We start from the raw sequence: 20,170 nt of genomic DNA, 5'->3' as shown, positions 1-20,170 counted from the left end.
AATAAATTTGGATAGCTTGAAATGTAAATCAATGATCTTTATATCTTTATATCTAGGGAGCTCTGTGCTCCCTCAGTTCCACCGTGGTTCATCATCTCTCAAGCTTCCTCATCCCTCCAGCTCCACCGTGGTCCATCATCACCCTGGACCTCCTGTGGACTTCCGGGTATCCGGCTGCACCTTAGCTCTCCACACCTTCGGCTTCACCGGGCTCTTCATTCCTCCCTGCTCTGCCCTGGTCCTCATTCCCTCCAGGCCTTAGATGTTGCCCTGGACTGTCAGCTTCTCAGTTACGCCTGGGTAACTACTCAGCTACATCTGGCTCTTCCTCCGTCTGTACCCAGTCACCTCTGCCAGCTCCTCATCCACCTCCAAAACCTCCACCCTCCCTCCACTATTGGACAGCTTGAGAAAATGCCTTCCTGCAGGGGGGTGTTTATGTCATGTTATGTGGACTCTTATTTCGACATTCTGTACTGTTTTAAATGTAAATGGCATTTACATTTTCTACAGTTACGCATTACATTTACATGTGTCTATTTTAGTTGCCTTTGTTCGTCCAATGTCTCTATAGACTTGTGATTTCAATTCTTTGTCTGCTGTCATTGACACATTGTGTGATCTCCTGAGTGTTTTGTTTTATGGTAATAAAAACTGTTATTTTTGAAAGCTCCAGTGTATCCCTCATTGTACATGTTGGCTAGCAGTCACATCGTTACACAGTGAGATGAGAGAAGGCAGATTGTGTACAACAAATTTTTCAGCAAAGTTTTGATCATGTTAATAATTTAGATGCCTTAAGAAATTTGCATGTTAAATACAATACAGTAGGCGTTATAGGTTTAAACCCATAGTTGCCCTGTGATAACTGAAGATGCTCCTTCAAAAACATTCAAGTAGCACATGTCTGCTAGTGAATCACCCTCCTACAGACTGCATCTGATTACTAGGAAATTAAAACAAAAATAGTATTTGTACATGTAAACACAAAAACAAATGAATCATTTAAACAGCCAACAGATAAGAACTCCGTTTTTGGATTTTTTGAAGAAAATGTAAGTGGTTTTGCCCTGGCAAAACTCACCGCCACAATGCTAGGGTGCATTTTAAGTGGTTGCTAGGGTGTTACAATGTGGTTGTTCTGAGTTGTTGGTAGGGTTTTATGAGTGGTTTGACCATCACTTTTTATTCTACAATGTTATTTGAGGGTGTTTATCACTACCTTCTTTTAAAACCTACAGTCCGAGCTCTCCCAGAGCGATAAATCAATCTGCGGCAGAGCAGGTTAAGAGGGTTCAATCCAAACCTCTCACAGCCAATCACAGTCCTCAGTAATGGCTTGTCTGATTTGATGGGTTTCTCAGTTAAGAGGTCAGGGTGAACCTGGTGGTCTGCAGGGGCAGGTTTAGACAGGATTACTCCGCACAGCATATGCATGACATGATGGCTTTATGAATACTGACAGAGAACCGCATATGATGCAGCATGCAGCAAAAGACAGCAATATAAGAAGGAGTGCTGTGACTGCAGTATGACGAAGAGCAACTTATCAAGGTCTCTGACAATAAGTGCAAGAATGAAACTCTGCAGCATTGCTTCTTAATGTCTCTTTTCAACCTTCACAGTATTTCAAAGCAGAACACCGGGGGATTTGATATACCCTTATACACTGCTGTCTTACTTAGCTGCCTAGTCCAAAAATAGCATCCATTTGGGCACAAGGACAACCCATAATATCATGTCATTGAAATAAATCTGGAAGCATTGTCCCATACTATCGCTCTGTTCCAAAATCTAGTGAGCTGCCTTTGTAAGCAGTATTATAAGCTTTTTTGAAAAGGAAATACACCACATCATGGACAAATTGCAAAGCAGCAATACTTGTAGACTTTGTGCAGGAGACAATGAACTGCGTCAAAATGTATTGCTTTAATAAAAAAAAAAAAAAAAAAAAAAAAAAATTATAAATCCAAGAAATCAGACATAGCAAAAGAAAGTCAGTTCCAAGTCAATAAAGTATGAGAGTTTTGGAACAGAGCCAGTCTGACCCTTTTAAAGAGGTTCTCTATAGTTATTCATAAAGATGTATAAAAGACGTTAAATAATTGATGCCCACTAAGCATCACTAAGCATCTCTTTGTTTTATTAGAATGTAGAGCTCTGTTATATCATCAGTCTAGGAAGAGGGTGCTATATACTTAATGATGTAGCAATTATGTGGAAGCAACAATACCCCACTGCATTACTGCATTGATCCCAGTACACTATTTATTTAGCAATAAGATCCATATCTGAAGCAACCTCTGTCCTTTCTTAAAGGTGGCTGTTTAAGTGTTATCTACTGCAGCAAGCACAACTGAACAATTGGCTGCATAATAAAGCTAAAAATAAACATAGTCTTTTGAACAGACTAAAAGTCAAATTTATCTCCAGTAGATATTTTAACAGAGACATGAAATAGAAAGTTCTGTTTCAATTTCTCTTGTCAGGAAACTGTAAAGACTGGACAAGACTGATCACATAAGTGGTGTTTCTATTACTATTACTATTATTACACTTATAATAAACTGACTAATATACTGTAGCACTATAATAAATACACATGAAACATGAAACATCCCTATATAAACACTTTTTTTTTTCCCAAACCACCCATTTACAAAATGTATTCAAATGGTTCACATCGCATGTGTTTTTATTTCAGCCATCGGAACTTGGTCCACTACAGACTTCAGCGGCCATCACCATCCCGGCCACTGCAACCGTCTCATGGCAGAAAAGACTCGCATCCAGTGTGGCGGATCCACCACTGATGATGTTTCATGCGGCCGGCATCCCAAGGGGGGGGCACACACTACACCCGATGTGGCGGCATCCACCACAGCCATGGAGGCCATCTCAGAACTCTCTGTGCCCCCTGATGGCTCTGTTAGGGCCACAAAGGCTGTTTTGACATTCTCTGTGCTCCCTTCTGGCTATGTCATGGCCACAGAAGTTGATTCTGAACTCTCTGCTGGCTCCAGCATGGTCTTCAACTTTACTTTGGTGGTCTTCAGCTCCGCCGGCTCCACCGTGGTGGTCTCCAGCTCCACCCTGGCTCCCCATCCTGCTGGCTCTGCCCTGGCCTCCTGCTCCGCCTTGGTTTCCAGGCCCACCTACAACACCTCACAGCTGTGTTCTAATACCTCAAAACACTTTTAGCATAATGCATGATCTGTAGACTAATATATTTTGATGTTTGAATCACATAACTAGCTCCGTATGTATAGCTTTTCTGATGTAGTAAACAGTAGCTCACTTGGTACAGTATTGGGTAACACTTTACTTGAAGGGGTGTGCATAAGACTGACATGACACCTTCATAATCATGACATGACACATGAAATTGTCTATCAGATAATAGACAATTTCAAATTTCGTAAAAAAGATGACACTATTATAAAATAATGGTAACACTTTATTTTAGGGTCTTTTAACTAGTTGCTTATTACTATTAGCATTCATATGGCTAAAATATTGGCTGTTTATTAGTACTTATAAAGCACATATTTATGCCTTATTCTGCATGACCTTATTCTACATTCTTAATCCTACCCAATACCTAAACCTAACAATTAACTATAGTAAGCAGAAGATTAAGAGTTTATTGATGGAAAAGTCATAGTTAATGGTTTATATATGTGTTCCCTATACTGAAGTGTTACCAAAATAATTTAATGTAATGTTAACCCATAAAGCTAAGTAGTTTTTTTAAGTTTGATAATTAATCTGCTATGTCATGTTTATGACAGGTTATGATGTTTTGCTAATGTCAAGTTGTCATGACAAAGACACTGACAGGTTATGATGTTGGTTTATGTCAAGTTGTCGTAACAAAGACATCTCAAACAATGTCATATTTGCATTAAAAATGACATAATTAAGCAAATGACACTTAATGACAGTTGTCATAAACATGCATAAAACCTCCTTCATATTCATGACACGTGTCATGTCAAGATTATGAAGGTGTCATGGCAGTCTTGTGCACACCCCTTCAAGTAAAGTGTTACCCAGTATTGCACTTACAATGCAAAATGCTTGGGTACGAGTCCTGTGAAGCATGAGTCACAATAAAGAGCTCAATGACTTGTAGAGGCAAGCTAAAATGGCATGGTTGCCTCAATAAATTATTTGTTATATCTCACATATAATTTGTTCATACTATTGATTAAGTTGAGGGTTGGTTTAGTGTAGGTGGTACGATATTTTGAAACATGATAGAGAATTATCCTTTAAGAGCCATTCACTGGAAAACAACTAACATAATGCAATTTTGCCAGATTCACATTCATCTGTTTATGCTGTTAGTATGCAATCACCTAGAAATTCCATGCAACCATCTAAAAACACTCAGGACAACCTTAGCAACCTCATTGCAATGCCCTAGCAACCACTGACAACACACTAGTATAGTGACAACAAGCTGTGCATGAGCTTTTTTTTTGTAAAAGCAGTAAATAATGAATGATCATATGCTTTACACATTCTGGATGTGGAGATATACAATATTACAATATGTATATATACACACACACACACACGTTCACCCATATTGTTTGTGTGCTCTTTGGTTTCCTCTGGCATTATGAATTTTCTTATTTAAAAGTAGCTTAGATGTCTGATACCTGCTTTTTCAATATCTATATTTGTATATTATATATATATATATATATATATACACATTTTAGTATAAGACATTTGCTAGCCAATGAAGTCAAACTCTATAATTAACTAACTAATTAAGAGAATCAGTAGGTAATAAGAATTCAGGCTAAAATATAAAAGTAATAATTAACAGGCAATTATGGCTATAAAATCATTATTGTGCACTTTGGTACATGCACTGTACATGTGCCTTGCTGAAATGTATAAAATTCCCTGTTTGAAACTGAACTTTCAAGTTTTGTGTTAATTCCTTAGCCTTTAGATAACCACCTCTCACAATCAGGGCTTACTAAACACTTGTAATGACCTCAATAAAAGAAGATCTTTAAACTGGCCCGACCTTATAAAAAAAACAAAAAAAAAAAACAATCTAGTGCAAACAGCCGACAGACTGCAGTGCTTCTAAGCCCTGCTCTTTCAGCATTGTGGCTGCTTAGACCTCATCTGACTTTTTAATACCCTAATTGCTTTCCTGCCATTATTAAATCCTGAATGCATGGATACAGATTGTATTTCAGAGAGACACAGGCTTCCTGTTTGTCCACTTCATTAGAAGCAACAAGCAGACCACAGAATCTGGATGCATAACAAGACATTTGATGTGCTCCAGAGACTCAGAAAAAGACTGTGAAAAAAAGACTTATGATTGTTGGTGGGCCACATCTAAACCTGAAAGCAGCTTACGAGTATGAGTTTACCGTAACCTGTTTACCAGGCAGAGCGTTGAAGTGAGGACAAGGATCTGATGATGCTGGGATTAAACAGTAAGAAATGAGCAGCTGGTGTGCACACTTCAAAAGATTTCAAGGCCAGAAAACAAAGACAACTCACTTCATAATGAAACAGGAAAAAAACAGAAATAGCTTGATTGTAACATCTATAAATCTGATTATTTTTTATATTAAATTTAACTCTTTTCTTTTTAACTATTAAAAGGAATGATCACCCTCATGTTGTGTAAAACTTTTTTTTCTGTGAAACATCCAAAATACATATTTAAATGTTTATTTTACTACACACTTTTTATTTTTAATGTCTGTGGATTTCAATTACAATACATATATTTTAAGGCAGTTTTCTCAAAATTAGTTTTTTTTTTTCCTTTCTTTTTTCTCCTGCACTGAGCCAGAAATATCCACTTTAGTTGTACTTGCATAGTCGCATTTACTGAAAATGTTCTGCGCATTTTGTCGTAGCTCTCTAATGTTATTTGTGCTTTGGCAAACATTCAAGCTTGGTGATGTGTTGCAAGGTGTACATTTTCCCTCAAAAGTATTGGTTGTATAAAATGGAGCAACTTGCAATCTGAACAAAAGCATTACATTTTGTGTTTCACAGAAGAAATAAAGTCACACAGGTCTGGAAGAACACAAACGGTGACAATTTTCATTATGGGTTGAGCTATTCCTTTCAATATAGGCTGTATGCTTATCACTATGTTTAAAAAGTAAGTGTACAAGTATGCAAACACATCTGCATGCACAACGAGCCATCTTACGAGGCAGTAAATATGAACAGTGGACACTTGTACTCCTGGAGGTAAAGAATAAATCTTACCATTCTGTTAAACGGTCTGACTCACCTCTGAGCGCAGGCAGGAGTGAGTGGTCCTTCTTGTTATCACATTTGTTGCACTCACTGAAGTACAACAGAAGGAAGACATCCACTAGTACCCAGACCAGAGAGGTGGTCAGCACCACCTTACAGTACATAAAGCGTCTCATGAGCCCCTGCTGGCGTCAGGACCCCAAAGATGGGCAGATGAGAAGGACACAGGAGATGGGGCAGGGGGAGTTGTGACAGGACACGCTCTGAGACGTCATCCCACTGGAAGAAGACAACAAATGCATAACTATTAGGATTGGAATCCTTCTTTGCAAACTTTGATAACAGAGCAGTCACATTATTCATTCAGCCTTCAGAAATGATACATAGCAAGGCAGAGTTAAAGACCAAATAACAGACATATGCTGAGGCTGATTTGATAAACCCTGATTCTCTGACAGTCATTTATCTACTCATTGTGTTTCAACTCTACAACTCTCAAAGAAGTCATTTTCATATATACAGTACTACAGTATTTCATATATAAGTACATGAATGCAAAGGCTTGTAGAAATGCAAGTTTGATTTCACAGATTGTTGTGCTCAGAATTCAAAGTGCACTGCAAGTATGTCTTTTCTGTAGCTCAAACAGTAAAGCATGAGACTAGTAATGTTAAGGTCATGGGTTCTATTCCCAGTGGAAGCTAACTGATCAAATGTACCTTGAATGCAATGTAAGTTGCTTGTAAGTGATGAGAATACTTTTTGTGCGCAAAAACAAAACTAAAATAATGACTTGAATCAACAAATTTGTATCTCCCCTGCCATTCTCCTCATTCTCCCCTGCCCCTGCCATGCTCCTGCGTATGTGTCGTGCTGCTCACATGAACAGCGTCGGCCAATACTGAGTTGGCATTCTGATGTAGATCCTGGAAGCACTGAATGGTTTGGTTTTGCACACAAAAAGTATTCTCGCCGCTTCATAACAATAAGGTTGAACCACTGAAGAAATGTTGACTATTTTAACAATGTCTTTACTACTTTTCTGGACCTTGAATGATATTTTAATTACATTGCTTCCTATGGGGGATATAAAAACCTCTTGGATTTCATCAAAAATATCTTAATTTGTGTTCCAAAGATGAACAAAGGTCTTACAGGTTTGGAACGACATGAGGGTGAGTAATTAATGACAGACATTTTATTTTTGGGTGAACTAACCCTTTAGCAATTTTAGTTAGGTTTAGGATATGGTATAGTGTAGGTGGTACATCATTTTAAACAAGATAAAGCATACCACTCATTTACAATATGCTGCAATACATACATCAACCAACATAACAAAATGCTGCCAGATTCACATTCATCTGTTTAAGATAAAGCTGAACACTTTTAGTGACACTCACTGGACATTTCACTTTGAAATAGTTGCTTGTTACTACCCAGCAAAATCCCCAGAGTTAAATCAACTCTGCTCAGAGAACATATGGTCCCTCTCTACATAGAGTTAAAATAACACTGAAACAGAGTTAATGTTAATGAGATAGGTTGTTTGTTGTTTAATGAGATTTGAGTTTTAATGTCTTTTTTTTCAGTTGATTTAATCTAAGACTGTAGCTAGAAGTTATTTGTAGTTATTGTGTTTCTCTTCAGTGATTCTTGCTTGTTAACAGCAGGTGTTCATCACTAATGCTCAATCATAACTTAATTAATCACTTAATTATCTCATTAACTTTAACTCTGCTTCAGTGTTACTTTAACACTATATAGAGAGGGACCATATGTAATCTGAGCAGAGTTGATTTAACTCTGTGGATTTTGCTGTGAAAGCAAACTATATTGAAAACTACCATTTAAAAAAAAAATTGTTATTAGTGTTTTTTATTTCCATTTTTTAAATTAGTTTGTTTGTTACTTCCCAACTATGTTGTCTACACTGCAAGCTAGGGGTGTGACAAGACAAGATCGCTCCTGTTAAAATGTCTTCTCTTGTTCTCTCTGTGCCTCCTCTCCCCCTTCTCTAAGCTCTATCCTGCAGTCTGGAAACAGTACACTCACTCCAGACTGTCTGTCCTTTTCCTCCAGGGAATGCCTGGACAGCACACAGTGAACTCAAACTCCAGAATCCATTCTATATATACTCAAAAGCACAAGCTGACAATGAAAGCTGCAAAAAGTCAAAGTGAAAGCTATGAGAAAACCAATGCATTTAGATAGCAGATGATTTCATAGCACCATTACATGTTTATGCATGTGATTAAAGGAATGTTTTATGTTCAAAATACAAAATTAACAGAATCAGTGATGTGCTGTCAGACACATCACACATTTGTGTTCAACAGGAAATGTATACAGGTTTGGAACAACCTGAGGGTGACTAATTTATCATTACACAGAATTGTCATTTTTGGGTGAACTATCCTTTTAACATTTAAATTCCTGCCAAATAGTCTGATCCACACTCCTGTCACCAATAAAAACAACCACAAATAAAAACCTAAGAAGAAGAAGATAACATTTCGCTCTGTTCATGACTTCTGCTGCAAACTCATTTCGGAGGATTACATAATGTTAAACAAGACTACACTTTAAAACCTTAAAATGAATACCATTTCTGTAATTGCTTAACCTGTAATCGTAAAAATGTATCCTGTAATAAATATATTGTTTGCTGTGGGACACAGAAGGTGCTTTCTCAGCATAGTCTGTGTGACTGACAACAGAACCATATAAAATACACAAAGTCATCAAATTATTAGTTCGCTATAATCCAAATATTTATCTATACGATTCTGAGGAACAGATCCAAATTCAGGCCTTTATTCAGTGATCTTCATCTCCATTCTCAACAGAGAACGTAAATGTCAAATCCCGCACTCATTATGAATTCAAAAATTGCCGCCTCAAGAAGCGTTACGACACGTTTTACAGCAGAGATAACAAACGCTCATTAGCTGCGTCTCAATTCAGAGGTTGCAACTTTATGGTCTCGCCTGCTTCGTCACAGATTGCGACATGTCATGTTTCGGTTGGTGTGTGCCTTCATGGAGTGAAATGGGATAACATTTTCAGCTATTAATAATTTAATTTCTGCCAGAGAGGACTGTGACTGCAACATATTGTCATTTGGACTACTTGTGTTGCCCATTTTGACATTTTTGCAATAAATAAATTATTATGATACACTTGTCTGTCTGTTATGTTTTTTCTTCATAATTGCACATATTTTTCAGAAATGGCTATGGGTAGGTTTAGAGGTAGGAGTAAGAGTAGGATTAGCAGCTTAAAATATAATTTTAATGCTATATTGTTATCAAAATTGTAATTTTCCTACACATTTCTGTCCACTACACTGCATTCTTTTTATATTATCTATAGGGGTAAGGTTTAGGGATATAAAAAAAAAATCTATGTTTTTTTAGCTGTAAAAACGGAATCATGTTTAAATGTTGCCAAAGCATCCATATTGTACGATTCAGCATCTATCCAAATGTACAGCATGCCACAGACGCCAGGAACACTTTACATTTCACAATAAAGTTCCACTTTTAACATTAACATTGGTTAGTTACCATGAATGAACAATGTAAAACACTTCTACAGCATATTAATCTTAGTTCATGTTAATTTCTACATTTACTAATACATTATTCAAATCGTCTCGGTTACGTATGTAACCCTCGTTCCCTGAAGGAGGGAACGGAGACGTACGTCAGTAGTGACCGACGAATTGGGATATCGCTTAGAGAGCCCTATCATCTTCGTGTAAACTAAAACAAGCCAATGGAATTGGCGTGCGATATTTGCATAATGCGCACCGCCCCCGTCAGGTGTATATAAATAGGAAGCAGATGCAATCGCACTCTGTTTTTCGCTGAGGAGACAACTGGTGTCCGCACTACAGCGAGGGTACAGAAACTGTGGCGACGGGACGTACGTCTCCGTTCCCTCCTTCAGGGAACGAGGGTTACATACGTAACCGAGACGTTCCCTTTCAGTCGGTCACGTTCGACGTACGTCAGTAGTGACCGACGAATTGGGATCCCAACTAAAGCGCCACAGTTACGAAACCCCTTCCAGTGCCCAGCACAAGCTCAGCCGCCCATAGCACCGGCTGGCGGTGAAGAGGCGAGCTTACACCGAGAGAGTCTACTGCTGTATAACCACTACCCACTAAGTAAACTAGACACACTGGGGAAGCGAACCCGTAAGGGACGCTGCGGAGACCACTACCTACCCAATGGGGGAGGAGTTTACATGGGAAATACACACATGGACTGGCCCGGGGGGCAGTACACATATGGAGTCCCTGGGATGGCTCCACCTGGTAGGGGGAGACTCATCTGACAGGTGACAGCAGAGCTGGCTCTGCTAAGGGAAAGACACGGACTCGGCCCGTAGGGAGTTTTAAACCGTGGAAAATACACATATGGGACCGCTCACGTGGGGGTCACGGCATATGGGCCCCAGCCAACAGACAGCGTCAGCGACGGATGTAGGCCTGGCATCAGACACTCCGCAATGTCCGAGCCGAAGGGGGAGGCGGAGGAACTCGACAGGGTTCGCCAAGCGGGGAACACGACTGGAGTGAAAGTATGAACGTATCCGGCCAGTGGCGGGAATGGCATTGCAAGCCGACACTTAGAGTGGGTACAACACGTCTACCGACTAGTGGATGCGAGTACACGTGAGGATACCGGCTCTACACGTAGGCTATAAAACCTAGCGAACGTGTTTGGTGTCGCCCAGCCCTCAGCTCTACAGATATCTGTCAGCGAGGCGCCATGAGCCAGCGCCCAGGAAGAGGCCACCCCTCTGGTGGAGTGGGCTCTCAACCCGAGCGGGCAAGGCACGCCCTGGGATTCGTACGCCAAGGCGATGGCATCCACTATCCAGTGGGCCATCCTCTGCTTGGAGACAGCCTTTCCCTTTTCCTGGCCTCCGTAACAGATGAAGAGCTGATCTGAGGTCCTGAAGCTTCGCGTTCTGTCCACGTAAACGCGCAGAGCGCGGACGGGACAGAGCAAAGCTAGGGCTGGGTCTGCCTCCTCCGAGGGCAGCGCTTGCAGGTTCACTACCTGATCTCTGAAGGGAGTGGTAGGAACCTTGGGCACGTATCCAGGCCGGGGTCTCAGGATGACGTGAGAATCAACGGGCCCGAATCGACCGAAAATGCATGCAGATCCCCTACCCTCTTCAGGGAAGCCAATGCAACCAGAAGAACCGTCTTAAGAGACATTAGTTTCAGGTCGACTGATTGCAAAGGTTCAAAGGGATGACCCCGGAGAGCTGTGAGAACCAGGGTCAAATCCCAAGAGGGTACGGAGGAAGGGCGAGGAGGATTGAGTCTCCTGGCCCCCTTCAGGAATCTGACGATCAGATCGTGTTTCCCCAGGGACTTACCCTCAACTGCATGGTGATGTGCGGCAATAGCGGCAACATACACCTTGAGGGTGGAGGGAGACAGCCTTCGCTCCAACCCATCTTGCAGAAAGGAAAGCACGGATCCGACCGAACATGATCGGGGGTCCTCTCGGCGAGAGGCGCACCATTCGACAAACAGGTTCCACTTCAACGCATAGAGATTCCTAGTGGAAGGAGCTCTAGCGGAAGTGATGATGTCTACGACCGCTTGCGGGAGATCACTCAGAACCTCCGCATCCCGTCCAGGGACCACACGTGGAGGTTCCACAGATCGGGACGCGGGTGCCACAGGGTGCCCCGTCTCTGAGTCAGGGGGTCCTTCCTCAGAGGAATCGGCCAGGGAGGTGCTGTCGCGAGGAGAATGAGGTCTGAGAACCAGGTCCGAGTGGGCCAGTACGGAGCCACTAACAGAACCTGCTCCCCGTCCTCCCTGACCTTGCACATGAGTTGTGCGAGAAGGCTCACTGGGGGAAACGCATGTTTGCGCAGACCCGGGGGCCAGCTGTGTGCCAGGACATCCGTGCCGAGCGTGCCGCCGGTCAGGGAATGAAACCACTGGAAGAGGGCAGTTCCCGGGGAGGCAAACAGGACTACCTGGGCCTCGCCGAAACGCTGCCAAATCAGCTGGACCGCCTGGGGGTGGAGCCGCCACTCGCCCGCAAGTAGATGCTGCCGTGACAGCTCGTCGGCTGCACGGTTGAGCACACCTGAGACACGAGTGGCCCGAAGGGACCTCAGATCCTTCTGACTCCACAACAAGAGATGGCGGGCAAGTTGCGACATGCGACGGAAGCGTAGACCACCTTGACGGTTGGTGTACGCAACGGCCTCAGTGCTTTGTGAGCGGACTAGAACGTGCTTGCCTGACAACAGCTTCTTGAAGCGGGCCAGCGCAAGACGAACCGCTAGCAACTCGAGGCAATTGGTATGCCAATGCAGCTGAGGCCCCGTCCAAAGACCTGTCACTGCATGCCCGTTGTACGTGGCCCCCCATCCCGTGGCAGAGACATCTGTGGAGACCACAGCGTGCCTGGACACTCGTTCGAGGGGTACTCCGGCCCACAGGAACGAAGGGTCCAACCACCGGACAAGGGTGCGACGGCAGCTCGGTGTCACGGGGACACGGAGCGTGCCGCACTGCCACGCCCATCTCGGGACCCGGCCGCGGAGCCAGTGTTGAAGCGGTCTCATATGAAGCAATCCGAGCGGCGTTACCGCGGCTGCAGATGCCATATGCCCCAAGAGCCTCTGAAAATCTTTCAGTGGAGCCACTGTCCTGCACTTGAGCGAGCTCAGGCAGTTCAACACCGACTGGACGCGCACCTCGGTGAGACGCGCAGTCCGTGCGACCGAGTCTAGCTTGAGACCGAGACAAGAGATCCTCTACCCGGGGGCGAGTTTGCTCTTGTCCCAGTTGACCTGAAGACCCAACCGGCTGGGAGCTACAACCATGTCGGGTAGGACTTTGTATTGACATGCCCGACCCTCGAACGCAGACCGACCTAGGAAGGGTCTGTGTCGAGGCAGAATTGAGACATGAAAGTACGCGTCCTTCAGGTCTATTGCTGCAAGCCAATCCTGGGGACGGTCCAGGATTGGCCGTAGCCCACCGCCCTTTTTCGGTACAATGAAGTAGGGGCTGTAGAACCCCGACTTCATATCGGCTGGAGGGACCGGCTTGATTGTATCCTTCACCAGGAGGACAGCAATCTCCACCCGGAGAACAGGTGCACTGTCCAACGACACCGGAGTGAAGTGGACAGCCCTGAAGACCGGGGGACGCCGGGCGAACTGAATCGCATAGCCGAGTCTGATAGTACGAATGAGCCAACTGGACAGGCTGGGGAGCGTGATCCACGCTTCCAGACACTGAGCCAGCGGGACCAAAGGCACCACAGACGCACCGGGGGTGGGGCAGCAAGGCAGAGAGGGACCCGACCTGGACGGCTTGGGGGCGGCCCGGAGTGGGGTCGGACTCTGCGAGGCAGCAGTGTGCATGGGAGACAGCGCACGGGACGCGTTCTGCACCATCACAGGGGGTGGGAGAGATGGTGGAAAACTCTCCCGAAGAGCAAGATCCTTCCCCTCCAGGTTGCCTGTCTCAGTGCCGTGTTTTGCTCTTGCGTTTACCACCGGGCTTAGCGGAAACGGGCTGGGCACCACGCCCGCGACCGGCACCCTGCTGTCTGGCTGGTGTAGGCTGCTGCTTTGCCGTCTTAGCAGGGGCGGAGGACGATGCAGGCGGGCGCCCTCGGCGACGAGCGGGCTGAGGTTGAGCCACGGGCGGCATGACGTGACTGATAGCCTCAGCCTGCTTCTGTGCAGCGGAGAACTGATGGGCGAAGCTCTCCACCGCGTCGCCGAATAGGCCGACCGGGGACACGGGGGAATTTAGGAACCTTTGCTTATCGGCATCCCGCATGTCCGCCAAGGTCAGCCAGAGATGGCGTTGCTGGACTACCAAGGTAGACATCGCATGACCAACAGCGCGTGCTGTCACCTTCGACGCCCGGAGGGCGAGGTCGGTGGCAGCGCGCAGCTCCCCCAGCAGCTGTTGGTCAGGACCTTCCTGGGGCATTTCTGACAGCGCTTTTGCCTGGTAGACCTGCAAAAGCGCCATCGCATGCAGGGCAGAGGCAGCCTGCCCACAGGAACTGTAAGCTTTCTCAGTCAGACCGGCTGAGAATTTACAGGCCCGGGACGGGAGACGCGGCTCACCACGCCAGCCAGCGGCCGTTGGACACAGTTGCATCGCAACAGACCGCTCGACTGGCGGGATCCTCGCGTACCCCCTGGCTGGACGCGGGGCCAGGCCTCGAACGAACACTATACGGTGTTTGCCAAGACCTGGTCACCTCGTCGTGCACTTCCGGGAAGAAAGGCATTGGGGCGGGACACTGGGTTTGGCCAGCGCGACCCCCCCCCCCCCCCCCCAGGTACCAATCATCCAACCGAGATGGGCCGGGACATGGTGGAGGGTTCCACTTGAGCCCGACACACAAGGCGGCCCGGGAAAGCACAGCCGTCAACTCGGGATCCGACTCGGACCACGCTACCGTCCCGGAGGGCGGCAGCGCGTCCGGGTCTTCCCCCGAGGACTCTGGCTCACCTTCCGATGCTGTGATCGAGATCTGATCCGCTGCCGGCGCACCAAAGGTAACGGCTGGACAGTCCGAAGAGGGCCCAGCGGAAACCAACGGCGGCAGGATGGGTTGCGGTGCTGCTGAGGCGGCAGGGGCCCGAGGAGCGTTTCCGCTCGGCGGGGAAGCCCTGACCGTTATCCTCAGGTCGCCCTTCCTATACAGCGCCGTACCGTCATTCCGGTTCCCAGGGCCGGAAAAAACGGTCGAACGCGGCATAGGAGAGGGGACTCCCGCTTCCTGAGACTTCAGGAAGGAGAGCCTCGACCTCAGCACTGCGATGGTCATGTTCCCGCAATGGGAACATGAACCATCCACAAAAGCTGCTTCAGCGTGCTGAACGCCCAAACACGAGATGCAGCGATTGTGCCCATCAGCAGGGACCAGGGAACGACCGCACCCATTAACGCACAGACGAAATGACATACTGTCAGGGTTCGTCTGTAAAGCTCTTTTAGAAGGGGAAGTCAACTCACTCGTGCTGAAGCACCCAGGGAGCGACGCGATGTGTCAGGTACACCACTCCCTGACACACCGAGGAACCGGCCCAAATCGCTACCTCACACACACTCTTTGTGTTGCTGTGAAAACAGCAGTTTAGAGCTTATAGCTCAGCTCCTCGGATACTCGCGACCTCGCTGCACGTGCCCTCTTCACCAGCACCGAAGCTCGCTGCAGATCCTCTTCTGAGGCAGTGTTTTAGAATAAAAAACACACGAAGACAGGAGTCTTCTAAACAGGACACCAGTGAATGGCTCCGAAGCGAAAGACAGAGTGCGATTGCATCTGCTTCCTATTTATATACACCTGACGGGGGCGGTGCGCATTATGCAAATATCGCACGCCAATTCCATTGGCTTGTTTTAGTTTACACGAAGATGATAGGGCTCTCTAAGCGATATCCCAATTCGTCGGTCACTACTGACGTACGTCGAACGTGACCGACTGAAAGGGAACTAAAGTTCTCTGTTAAAATGACTTCATGGACCTAAGCTAACATGAACCAACGATGAACAGCTGAATAGTTATTAACTAACACTGACAAACATTAATAGGTACAGTAGCAAATGAACAGTATTGTTAATGATGTTAGTTAACGTTTACTAAAAAGTACCTTACTGTAAAGTTTTACTTATTAGAAAATAAAATTTGTCTTATTTAAAAGGGATAAGAAATTCTCTGACACTAAACCAACTATAAAAAGGTCCTAACTAGTTCTGAAAAGAATCATCTGACTCACATAACTGAATCAAGAGACTCATGCTCACAGCACAAGCACACTGGCTGAAATCTCAGAGTTGATCACAAATGTTTTTGACCATCTGCTTGGCTGTCCAGTGCTGCAGTGGCACCAGAATGAACTTCCCTCAGGAATAGCTGAGTTAACAGGCCTCAAAAAAAAGAAAAGGAAAAAAAAAAAAAACATGAGTCTGACTCCTTACTGTAAAAAATAAATACATTTATATTTACAAATAAATACAAAAAATCTTTACATTTATTTATTTTTTTAAATGTTTTTGTAAAAGTCTTTCCTTTGATCAATTTATTGCGTTTTTGCTTGATAAAAAAAAAAAAAAAAAATCTTACCGACTGCAACTTTTTAAACAGCTTGGTATTGGGCCATTATGCAACCATTTAGCAATGCCCTAGCAACCACGAGATTTATATAGTCTATGGTCTCAAATGTACTTTATAATCAAACTATCATAACAGTGTCATTTTAATTACCTCACCCATTTGCAACTTCTTTTTACTTTCAAAGGGCACATATTATGCCCCTTTTTACAAGATTTAAAGGGATAGTTCACCCAAAAATGAGAATTTGATGTTTATCTGCTTACCCCTAGGGTATGCAAGATGTAGGTGACTTTGTTTCTTCAGTAGAACACAAATGATGATTTTTAACTCCGACTGTTGCGGTCTTATGGTCGTATAATGCATGGCAATGGGAAGTAAAAAAAATATGCACAGACAAATCCAAATTAAACCCTGTGGCCCCTGGCAACACATTGATGTCCTAAGAGATGAAACGATCAGTTTGTTCGAGAAACCGAACAATATTTATATAATTTTTTACCTCTAATACACCACTATATACAACTGCCTTGAGCATCCAGTGTGTGAGGTCTGAAAACGCTTATACGTCAATGAGTGCGAGAGATCACTTACATTGTCAGAGCACGTTCAGACCTCACACACCGGATGCTCAAGGCAATTAGCCATAGTGGTGTATTAGAGGTAAAAAAATAAAATAAATAAATAAATAAATACTGTTAGTTTTCTCGCACAAACCGATTGTTTCATGTCTTAGGACATCAATGTGTCATCACAAGCCACAGGGTTTAATTTTGATTTGTCTGTGCATGTTTTTTTTTTGTTTTTTTGTTTTTTACTCTTATAGATTGACATGCATTATACCAATGACAGACCGCAACAGTTGGAGTTAAAAATCATCATTTGTGTTCTACTGAAGAAACAAAGTCACCTACATCTTGGATGCCCTGGGGGTAAGCAGATAAACATCAAATTTTCATTTTTAGGTGAACTATCCCTTTAATATAAGTCTAAGGTGTCCCCAGAGTGTGTCTGTGAAGTTTCAGCTCAAAATACCCCATAGATCATTTATTATACCATGTTGAAAATGGCAATTTTTGAGTGAAAGAAAAACAAGCTGTTTTTGTTTCTCTCTAAATGCAAATGAGCTGCTGCTCCCAACCCCAAAGGGCGAAGACAATAGCTTGTGTATTCTCTACTAAAAACTAAAACATGATATGTTTGGTTTTGATGACCATCTCTATCGTGGACACGCTCTCGTGACATTGCAATTCTTCATCATCATGAAAGTTTATCATCTGCATGCGTTTTAAAGCCATATCAGTCTAAAATTCTGATTTATGGTTTCCTGAGTGCACACACACCAAGGCATGAGGATGTCTGACAGGGCATCCCATGAGTACTAAACTAAGTTGTCTTTCATGTATTACTGCAATTAAACTACACACAAAATACACACAAAGCTATTTCAAAAACTCAGTTAACAAAGATCACTTAAACACAGTCGGTTATATCTGTGAACATATACAGCAAGTAAAGAAATCACAATTACATCTCTGTATTAAAGTGAAAGCAGCTTGATATACAGTACCTACTGGTATATATGTTGTTAATATGAATCAAACAACAAAAGAAAAAAAAAGTCACTAACTGCTCTTGATTTAATTGACTTTAGTAGCTTTTTTAAGAACACATTTCTTACCTGAATGCTGCTCGAACACTACAGCTGGCTGCTCGAGCACAGAGAAAATGTCAGATAGCATCCAACATGGCTGAGGGCGGAAACTATGGTAATGAAGGACTATCAGTCAGTGGGCAGGGCATGAGGAATGTGACATCACATTCCTCAGAAAATGAAAACAGCATATATGATGAGTTTGCTTTGGTTTAACTTTGCAGTTCACTTAACGGTTATAAACATGCTATTATCGACACCTGTTTCTGAATTCTACACATAGGCCCTTTAAAAAACAACTCAGAACACATTAGCAAATATATAGCAACTTTATATATTGCCAAGCAGTCTGTACCGGGCGTATCTTTTGAAAAACTCAAGAAACGCAAAGGCTTAAGGCTGTGTGGCTGCATCAAAGCGAACATTCCAAATCCTTTTGTCCTGTTGTCGGAAGTAGCGGAAGTGTGTGTTGTACTCAGAAATAGAATGGGGCATCTTTTTCTGTCGGGACTTCAATATAGACAGCTTCATTGATTATAAATAATGAGTTCCGTTTGCTTTTGAAGCAATGCACTTCCCTCATCTGTTGTAGACCTGCTAATCACATTTTCTTTGGGAAATTTAAAATTAATAAAATAATAAAGATGAAACTGAACTCTCTGTATATTCCAGACTTTTTTTTTTTTTACTTTTAAATATCTGCATTGTTTGATTTTTTTACAGAGATTCAATTAACCAGCAGACTGGTGAAGTCTAAAATCCCAGCCCTTCAGACTGTGGTGTACAGTTACCTCAAAGCTATTACCATTAGTCTCCTGAAACTCAAAACCCAAAGAAAGCATTGATTGGGTCTTAATTAAGAGGCTTTTACTTCACATTTGGGCCTTTGCAAAGTCTGATATTCACAGCTTTGTAGCTAATGAGACATTGTTAATTTGCAGCCACAATTATTGACACATTTGCTAAGAGTTTACTAGTAATTAAAATAACAACTATCACTGCATAAAGACAAAGAAGCACAGAACTATGCAACAGAATAAAAGTACACATACATAACAGAGCACAGTGAGATCATTTGCACATATAAGTCAATTGACATAACAGAGTACTGAAACTGCCACAAGATGAAAAAAGGCATGACACAGGTCTACCCTATTATCTACATAGGTCTCAGAGCTTAGTTAATGGATTAGTTCACTTCTGAATGAAAATTTCCTGATAATTTACTCAACCCAATTGTCATCCAAGATGTTCATGTGTTTCTTTCTTTAGTCAAAAATAAATTAAGGCTTTTGATTAAAACATTCCAGGATTATTCTCCTTATAGTGGACTTCAATGATCTCCAAGCGGTTGAAGGTGAAAATTAGTTTTAGAGCAGCTTCAAATGGTTTTAGTTTTAGTGCAGCTTCAAATGGCTTTAAACGATACCAGACGAGAAATAAGGGTCTTATCTAGCAAAACGAATGGTCATTTTTTAACTGTATATGCTTAATAAACACAAATGATCGCCTTGCAAGTGCTTACACTTTCTGTATTCTTCAAAAAGCTTACGCTGTATGTCCTACGCCTTCCCTATTCTGCTTACGGAAAAAAAGGAACTGACGCCGCGTTCAATCCGTAAGTTGAATAGGGAAGGCGTAGGACATACAGCGTAAGCTTTTTGAAGAAAACAGAAAGTGTAAGCACTTGCAAAGGCGATCATTTGTGTTTATTAAGCATATACATTTGAATTTTTTTAGAAAATGACCGATCGCTTCGTTATATAAGACCCTTATTCCTCATCTGGTATCGTTTAAAGCCCTTTGAAGCTGCACTGAAACTGTAATTTTGACCTTCTACCATCTGGAGTCCATTGAAGTCCACTATAAGGAGAATAATCCTGGAATGTTTTCATCAAAAACCTGGACATGGACATCTTGAATGACATGAGGGTGAGTAAATTCAGGAAAATTTTATAACTCACTAATACTCTGATCCTTAAAGGAACACTCCACTTTTTTTGTAAATATGCTTATTTTCCAACTCCCCTAGAGTTAAACAGTTGAGTTTTACCATTTTCGAATGCATTCAGCCGATCTCTGAGTCTGGCGGTACCACTTTTAGCATAGCTTAGCATAGTTCATT

The 20,170-nt window shown here is 43.2% G+C and overlaps 1 protein-coding gene across 2 annotated transcripts in view; it reads right to left on the bottom strand.

Moving 5' to 3' along the window:
* Positions 1-6,431, bottom strand: part of galnt13 (polypeptide N-acetylgalactosaminyltransferase 13) — a 37,689-nt gene extending 31,258 nt beyond the window's left edge. For both annotated transcript variants that reach the window (XM_067409587.1, XM_067409588.1), the window contains exon 1: positions 6,290-6,431. In XM_067409587.1, the coding sequence (XP_067265688.1) occupies positions 6,290-6,431 (142 nt within the window). The remainder of the gene's footprint in view (positions 1-6,289) is intronic.
* Between the last annotated feature and the right edge of the window lie 13,739 nt (positions 6,432-20,170).

This window comes from Chanodichthys erythropterus, chromosome 14 (genome assembly GCF_024489055.1).
Source record: "Chanodichthys erythropterus isolate Z2021 chromosome 14, ASM2448905v1, whole genome shotgun sequence".
NCBI classification, from domain to species: domain Eukaryota; kingdom Metazoa; phylum Chordata; class Actinopteri; order Cypriniformes; family Xenocyprididae; genus Chanodichthys; species Chanodichthys erythropterus.
This window is presented reverse-complemented; position numbering and strand designations above follow the sequence as displayed.